Genomic DNA, 8,371 nt, shown 5'->3' on the forward strand with positions numbered 1-8,371 from the left:
GGCTGGTTTCAACAAGACTGCCAAATCCAAGATTGAAATTCAAATTATCAATAATGAAGACAGTAGGTTGGGGAGGAGGTTCTATAAGCCCCTTTTCCTAGGATATTGAAAATAAAATTGGATATTGGGGCTAGTTAATGGTTGAGAAGATACTAATACCAGTTCTAACTTCCCACAGTATGTCTCTAAGGCTTCACTGCTCCAACTTTTTCCAATTAAAAACAGGAAGAAAGCATAGGATATCATGATTATATCACTTCAACCTCAAGTTGCAGTGGAGACCAGCTCCAACCAGGGTGGTTTGCATGTCAAAAAGGGTGCACCTGTTTTTAACATAAGAGATCTAAAGAAACCATAGGAGTGTCTTGTCTTTGTAGTCAAAATGAATCATTCTTTAAAAAGAGTAAAGGATTATGTCTCTTGATTATAACTTTGTAAAAATGTTTAAATTATGTGAATATCCTGTGCTTGCTTTCAAGACTCGAAACCCACATGACACCAGAGATGTTCCGCACACCACTGCATGAAATTGCTCTGAGTATAAAACTTCTGCGACTAGGAGGAATCGGTCAATTCCTGGCCAAGGCAATAGAGCCTCCACCTTTGGATGCTGTGATTGAAGCAGAACACACTCTTAGAGGTACCTACAAATACAGACCTGCCTAGTATGCTAGCTGTGGTGTTTGGTCTTGGCAGCTAGCAGCAAGTGAATCAAATAGAGTCAACAGGACTTTCTGTTATAATAGTTTTCATTGTCGTGTTAGGTACTTAGAGTGATCAGTATTACAATTAGCATGCGGAAAGGGCATAGAATTTGTTGAGAAAGTTATAAAGACAAAGCAATCTTTAAGTATCTGATTCTTTCAATTTTTTAATTTTTATTGGATAGAGATAGTTAGAAATTGAGGGGAGGGAGAGAGACACCTGCAGCCTTATTTCACTTGTGAAGCTTTTCCTCTGCAGGTGGGGACCTGGGGCTCAAACTTGGGTCCTAAAGTGCATGTGTGCTCAACCAGGTGCGCCACCACCTGGCCCCAAAACATCTCTTAACCAGTATTTGATCACCAGGCTGTTATTTGTGCCCACAGTGTTGTATATCTGCATTTGTTTTCTGATCAAATTATAGAAGTTGTGGGAAGAAGGGAAGTGTCCTGAGTATGAGTGAACTTCAGGCCTTAGTCTTCCAGATTTTGTTTCTATCATACTGTGTGACATAAATGTCAGATAAGTGTGGTGCTCTTCTGTTTTATAGCCTGCAGACATCTAATTCTACTGCTTTCGTATTGTATGCTCTATAATTTGGGTGTGAGTAGAGAAAGATTTTCTATAAGATTTGTGCTGACGATTGGTTGGAAAACTCATGTGTAGTATCCTAATCTTGATCTGTACAAAAATTTTCATCTCTGTATAAATTTAGTTGGGTGTTTGCTATCTGTGTTCACAAAGAAATGTCTTCCCACAGAGCTCGATGCTTTAGATGCCAATGACGAATTGACTCCTCTAGGACGAATCCTGGCTAAACTTCCTATTGAGCCTCGTTTTGGCAAAATGATGATAATGGGGTGTATTTTCTAGTAAGTACTTTGTATGTCTTGTTTGTTTTACTGATAAACAATTATAGTTTCAGATTCTCATTTCCTTCCCCCTAAACAGATGAACTCAGGTGAAGGAAAAAAATGTGAAATATGCCCGAGTAGGCAAGTGAAAACAAGTAATTCCAATTAGAGCGTAAGGTTTTCTCCCAAAAAAGAATTTCCCTTCCTTCCAGGAGAAACTTTTCCTTGGGGAACTGGGAGATGGCTCACCCTATATAGAGCACATTCTGATCATAACCAAGTACCCAGGTCCATGCTTTTGACTACCAAACTGGTGCCGCACAAAAACAGGGCTCTTCATAAGTGGTGGAGCAGTGCTGTGATGTCTCTCCTGAGCCATCACCTCTACTTTTTTATCCAGTGAGAATTTGAGGCTTGAAGCCCTAGTGGCAAGAAATAAATTTTTCTTAAAAATGACATTAGCAAAACAGGCTTTATAAAGGTTGTAAGTTTTAGAAGTTTGCTAAGATGAGGAAGAGAAATTGGGAATGATGGGGAAATACTTTTTGTAGCTGAAGATAACAACTGTAAAAGTTGTGTGCAAAGCCATTTTCTTCCAGTGCTAATAATATAGTATAGAGACGACAGTTAATACTACTAAGAGGTGGTGCCTTAGATAAAGCATTAGACTATTAAGCATGAGGTCCTGAGTTCAACCGCTGGCAGCACAGGTACCAGACAAATGTCTTTTTCTTCTCCTCTATCTTTCTTATTAATAAATAGGTAAGATATTTAATAATCTCAGGTTGCAAGAACAGTATTGTCATCTCAACTGTTTTTTTATTTTTTTCCTGTTTCAGTGTGGGGGATGCTGTCTGCACTATTTCTGCTGCCACATGCTTTCCTGAACCATTCATCAGCGAAGGGAAACGACTTGGTTATATCCATCGAAATTTTGCTGGAAACAGGTTTTCTGACCATGTGGCTCTTTTGTCAGTGTTCCAGGCTTGGGACGATGCTAGGTATGACTTTTTAAGAGGAGCGTTTTAAGATGTGCATTCTTAATCAGCATCTCATTCTGGACATTGACTGCAATGCTTAACCTGTTTATTTTAGAATGGGTGGTGAAGAAGCAGAAATTCGTTTTTGTGAACACAAAAGACTCAACATGGCTACATTAAGAATGACCTGGGAAGCCAAAGTTCAACTCAAAGAAATTCTGATAAATTCTGGGTTTCCAGAAGGTAATTCCTCTCGCTTTGTTAAGACACAGTTGAAATTACATTTTTATAGAACATGTAAATTGATGAAGTTATTATTTTTTAATCTTATTTTTTAGTGAGGGATAGAGAACTAGAACATCACTTTGACACAAACAGTGCTGGGGATCTGAGAACCAACATTTAATTCATACCTCCAAAGCTGTTCTTGGGGCATTTTTTTTTTTAAATCTCTTACCTTGTGAATCAAATCTGACGCTCAGATTTGCCTGCTCTTCTCTGTCTAGCTTTTATTTGAGCGTAGATTTTGATATGGGCTTGTTTTTTGTTTGTTTTTGCCATGTACACTTAACCCAAATACACCCGACTCCCTGTTTGTTTTTTAACTCTTAAGCTTATTCTGTGGCTGAGTCTAAGAATGTAGTTTATTGTAGAGACTGAGCAGTTTATTTTTTTCCTGGAAGAGTTCTGAGGAGAATTTTTAGACAGGTTACTTGGGGAAAATGTGAAAGAATATTCTAATTTTTTTTTATAGTTTACGTGTCGTGAGATTGGCTACATGTGATTTTCTTTTTTCCTTTTTACACCATTCCTCTCAACAGATTGCTTATTGACACAAGTATTTACTAACACTGGACCAGACAATAATTTAGATGTTGTCATCTCTCTTCTGGCCTTTGGAGTATACCCTAATGTGTGCTATCATAAGGAAAAAAGAAAGATCCTTACCACCGAAGGGCGTAATGCGCTTATCCACAAGTCGTCTGTTAACTGTCCCTTTAGCAGCCAAGACACGAAGTACCCATCTCCCTTCTTTGTATTTGGTGAAAAGGTGAGAACAGACTACATTGAAAATCAAGAGTATTTTTGTTTTAAGAATGTGCTGAGGGACCGCTAATCTTAATTCTTACACATAGTTCACTATGACTATATGATTGCCTGGTGGAATGCTTACTTTTTTTCTTGCCTGTTTATACTGCAGATTCGAACCCGGGCCATCTCAGCTAAAGGCATGACCTTAGTCACTCCTTTGCAGTTGCTTCTCTTTGCCTCCAAGAAAGTCCAGTCTGATGGACAGATCGTGTTTGTAGATGACTGGTATGGACTTACAGCTGTAAACCTCAAACTGAATTCTTTAGAACTGAGCTAAAACTAGGTTTTAGCTGCTAATCTAAATGAACAAACATAGCAAAATTGTGTGTTACAGATGAGGATGCTTATAAACATGATGTTGCCTTTGAGTGGTATGTCTTAGTGTTGCATTTCATCCTTGGTAGGAATTCTTAAATGTGGATATAGCAGTAAAAGAAAAATAATTAGAAGTTTGAGTCATTTTCACCACTTTTTTTGTTGTTGTTTTAACCAGAGTTGTGCTCAGCTCTGGCTTATCATGGTGCAGGGGTTGAACCTGGGACTCTGGAACATCAGGCACAAGTGTCTCTTTTCATAACCATTATGCTATCTACCCCTGTCCCATTTTCACCACTTGACTACTAGACTAAGAGGTTCTAGTTGGAGCTTAGGTGTATCTCATTTGATAAGGTTTGTTGAGGGAGTTAAGTGACAGGTGATGGGCACGTAACTGGAATATGGCAAAGGAGTTATTGTGTAGGAGGTTTAGATCGTGCCTTGCAATATACTGCTCAGGTTGGAGATATTGCACCATGGGAAAGTGCTGTGACACTGCAGAAAGGGCAGGTTTATGATGAAATTTTTATGAGCCCCTGGGTTAAAAAGAAAGAGGGTTGCTAAGGGGTAAAACAGAACTTAGAGAATTTTAGGGGCTGGGTAGTGATGCACCCAGTTGAGTACACACACTAAAGTGTGCAAGATACACATTCAAACCCCCTATCTCCTCTACCTGCAGGGGTTGGGCCTCCTAAGTGGTGAAATAGTGCTGTAGGTATCTCCTTTTATATATGAGATAAATTTAGAAGGAAGGGGGAGATTGAAAGGGAAAACAGACACCTAAAGCCCTGCTTCACCTCGCCTGAAGTTTTACTTCTGCAGGTGGGACCAAGGGCTTAAATAAACCTGGATCCTTATACACTATAATGTGTGTGCTTAACCAGGTACACCACTTGCCTCACCCCCAGGTGTCTTTTTCTCTTCCATTTTTCTCCTTTTCTCTCAAATGTGTCTCTATCTCTACCCAAAATGTAAATTAAGTGAAAATAATTACAAAAGTATGAAATTCAGGTGTTTTTTTTTTTTTTTTTCTTATTTTTGGAGGCTGTTTTATCTATATTACTAACAGCATATTGCTTAATGGAAGTTGTGATGTAACATTTTGCCAGTGGCTGGTAATGTTAAGAATGTAAAGATTTTTGGTTTTTAACCAGTGCTCTCCTCACCTCTGGCTTATGGTAGTACGGGAGATTGAAGTCTCAGGCATGAGAGTCCATTTGTATAACCATTATGCAATCTCTCCCGTCCTCATTCTTTGTTGTGAGATCATCCTTCTCTTAGAGAAATAAAAGTATTTTATGTACTTGCATAAATTAGGAGATAATTTTTTTCCCTCTTTTGTTATTTCCCTCTTAGGATCAGACTGCAAATTTCTCATGAGGCTGCTGCCTGTATCACTGCTCTCCGGGCTGCCATGGAGGCTCTGGTTGTGGAAGTAACCAAGCAGCCTAGTATTATCAGCCAGTTGGACCCTGTGAATGAACGTATGCTGAATATGATCCGTCAGATCTCTCGACCCTCAGCTGCTGGTATCAACCTTATGATTGGTGCTGCACGGTGAGAATCACAGTAATTCCCCTCTCCTTTTTATGAAAAAGGATGAAAATCTTACACAGACTTAAAATTCCTACAGTTGATAACAGGCCTTGCTTATTGAGTTGTCTGAAAAATTATTACATGTTTTCCTATGCAAAAATGCATCATGAGAATTTTACTCTCATTCAGGCGGTGTGACTTCTAAAACAGTGATTCCATTTATTCATGTCCTGGGCAAGTACAAATAAACGTTTTAGAATGTACAAATATGCTGGTTTCAGACACAGAAGAAAAAATTAACATGGATTAAGTGAGTGACTAGACAGGTGGTGACTTGGTCTGTTTTTACCAGAGCACTGCTGAGCTGGCATATGTGTGAAGGGTTATATTGGGACACCTTGAGCTTCAGACATGAGAGTGTCTGTATAACCATGATGTTTCCCAGCCCTAGTTCTGACTTGAATAGCTCTTGTCATGGCAGTACTAGAGTCTTGACAAAAGCTGCATAGGTCTAAGCAGTTTGGGCTGGGTGTTTTGAATTGGATTTGTCACATGAAGTAAATATATTGCAGTTTTAAACAGGTAAATTGCCAAACATAGCAGAATTAGTGTAGGAAAATCCTATCTGTTGGAGGAGTCTTGCTAATACTGCTTTCTTAAGTCACTGAGCTGTGTAAGGAAATTATCTTAAGTTGCTAAAAGAGAAAGTTTAAGAGTATTTTCCTGAGATCTTGCTTTTGTGCTTTTCCTAGATATGGAGATGGTCCACGTCCTCCCAAGATGGCCCGATATGACAACGGCAGTGGGTACAGAAGAGGATCTAGCTATAGCGGTGGAGGTTATGGCACCGGAGGCTACGGCATTGGAGGCTATGGAGGAGGCAGAGGCTATGGCGGCGGCGGTGGTGTGGGTGGTTACCGTGGCAGCAACTATGGTGGTGGCCCTGACTCTTTTAGGGGAGGTTATCGTGGAGGTGGTGGAGGCTATCGTGGGGCTCCCCGTGGTGGTTTCGGTGGTGGCTCAGTAGGAGACTTCAGAGGGTCTGGCGGAGGGGGCTTCCGTGGAGGTAGGGGCTTCCAGCAAGGAGGTAGAGGAGGTGGTTTTGGGGGTGGGGGTGGCTTTGGCGGCGGAGGTGGCGGCTTTGGGGGCGGTGGCTTTGGAGGTGGATATTTTGGACAAGGAAGAGGTGGTGGAGGCTATTAAAGCTTAGTTATGTCAGTACCTCTGCAGACAAGGGAAAAATGCATGCTACCTACTTTCCAGAGTTGATTCTTCTGCTAAGTAAGCCCGTTTTCCATTCATTCTGTTTCCTTGTAACTTAAGGAAACAAGGCATAGGTTAGTGATTTTTGTTTATATTATGTAAAGTGTAATGATCTACAATAAAAGTACCAGTTTGTATTTTTTTTTCTTTAAGGAGTAAAGATTTGCTTTTAAAAATTAACTCGATATTTTCTTGGCTTTTGTTTAACACAATAGAAAATAAAGTATTACACTGAATACTAAGTTAATTGTTGATCCTAAACATTAGAGGAACTTTACAGTGGCATTTACACATGTTTGTTTTACACATTAGAGGGAAAAGTTGTGTTTTCTCTTTTGGAATTAGACCTAGTGATGTTATTGTTTGCAGTGATGGGAATGAATAACTTTGGAATTGAAGTTGTACCAGCGTAAATACTGACCATTGCCATTGATGTGGGCCATTACACCTGAATAAATGATTTTTGATCTAGGGCTGAACATTTTGACTTTGTCTTTGATGGGGAGGGGTGTCTAAAGTCCAAGTTAATCTCCAGTCTAGAAATAACAAAAAATTGACTAGAGTTCAAAACTACTGTTCACAATGGTGCCAACTTACCCACCAACTTTGCTCTTGTTGGGATCAAATTTTGTTGGCATGGTGGAGGCAGCTGGTGTAGGGTGAACCTGTATTCAGGACAACTAAAGAAAGTTACAACTTTAACTCCAAGTTGAAAGTTATTAAAATTTCCTTTGTGCATGCTTTAGAATATAAGAGTAAACTTGAAATGATCATGGGAAGGGGAAGTTGGCTAGGATCCAATGGCAGCAACTGAAAGTTGCTCAGAGATTTTGTCTACTCAAGATCATCCTGTCTTGGGTTGGGGTAAGTATGCAAAAGAACTTCAGGCATAAGACTCAGTTCAGTCCCTGGCACTGCCATAAACTAGAGCCATGTAAAGACCCTATCTTTGTCCACACCTGTTCTTTATTCTAGAGGATTGGAAAATTCCCCACTCTTAAAGGTTCATACTAGGGGAGGTTTTCTTGTTGAGCCTTCATGGACAGTGGGGCTGGCAAGATAGCTTCCTACTTAAAGTCTCCAGTACATCACATGGGAGTACTATAGCAATCTGCTTTGGTTTACGTGTCTGAAAGTCAGCCCAGAGCAACAGCCATGACAAAAACTCAATGAAGCACTGAAGAACAACTCTCAGCCTGATTCTGAAGGCAAAATGAGGTCACCTTTGCTGGGTTATACATAACACAAAAGTAACAGAACAGTTACATAGAGAAAGGGAGTTTGTATTTAAGCCTCACTTTCCTTTTACATATCCAAGTCATTAGTTCTGCTTCATGAAGACCATTAGATGTATTTTATCACAATGAGCCCCCTATTTTAAGGAACATGGTGGTTAAATGTAACCAGGTGTGCCACTGTCGGGCCCCACATTTCTCAAGTTTTCCACATAACAAACTATTCAGCCTCCACTAAGTCTTCTGCCTTCATGTTCTAGGACCTAAATAAACCACCATCCGTTTCCATCTCCATCCCCAGAGTCTGGTACAATACACCAGTGTTTTCTTTTTCTGTCCTCGTTTTTAACAAAACACCTGCCTCCTAGACCTACACTGAAAACCAAATTGGAAT

General features: G+C 39.9%; 1 protein-coding gene across 2 annotated transcripts in view; it reads left to right on the top strand.

Annotated features, from left to right (window-relative positions):
- DHX9 (DExH-box helicase 9) overlaps positions 1-7,221 on the top strand; it is a 32,150-nt gene extending 24,929 nt beyond the window's left edge. For both annotated transcript variants that reach the window (XM_016195176.2, XM_016195177.2), the window contains 8 exons: positions 480-640; positions 1,463-1,574; positions 2,396-2,557; positions 2,652-2,779; positions 3,358-3,587; positions 3,738-3,853; positions 5,300-5,500; positions 6,232-7,221. In XM_016195176.2, the coding sequence (XP_016050662.1) occupies positions 480-640; positions 1,463-1,574; positions 2,396-2,557; positions 2,652-2,779; positions 3,358-3,587; positions 3,738-3,853; positions 5,300-5,500; positions 6,232-6,682 (1,561 nt within the window). In that variant the 3' untranslated portion in view covers positions 6,683-7,221. The remainder of the gene's footprint in view (positions 1-479; positions 641-1,462; positions 1,575-2,395; positions 2,558-2,651; positions 2,780-3,357; positions 3,588-3,737; positions 3,854-5,299; positions 5,501-6,231) is intronic.
- The last annotated feature ends 1,150 nt before the right edge of the window (positions 7,222-8,371 follow it).

Source organism: Erinaceus europaeus, chromosome 9, assembly GCF_950295315.1.
Source record: "Erinaceus europaeus chromosome 9, mEriEur2.1, whole genome shotgun sequence".
In the NCBI taxonomy this organism is placed as follows: Eukaryota; Metazoa; Chordata; class Mammalia; order Eulipotyphla; family Erinaceidae; genus Erinaceus; species Erinaceus europaeus.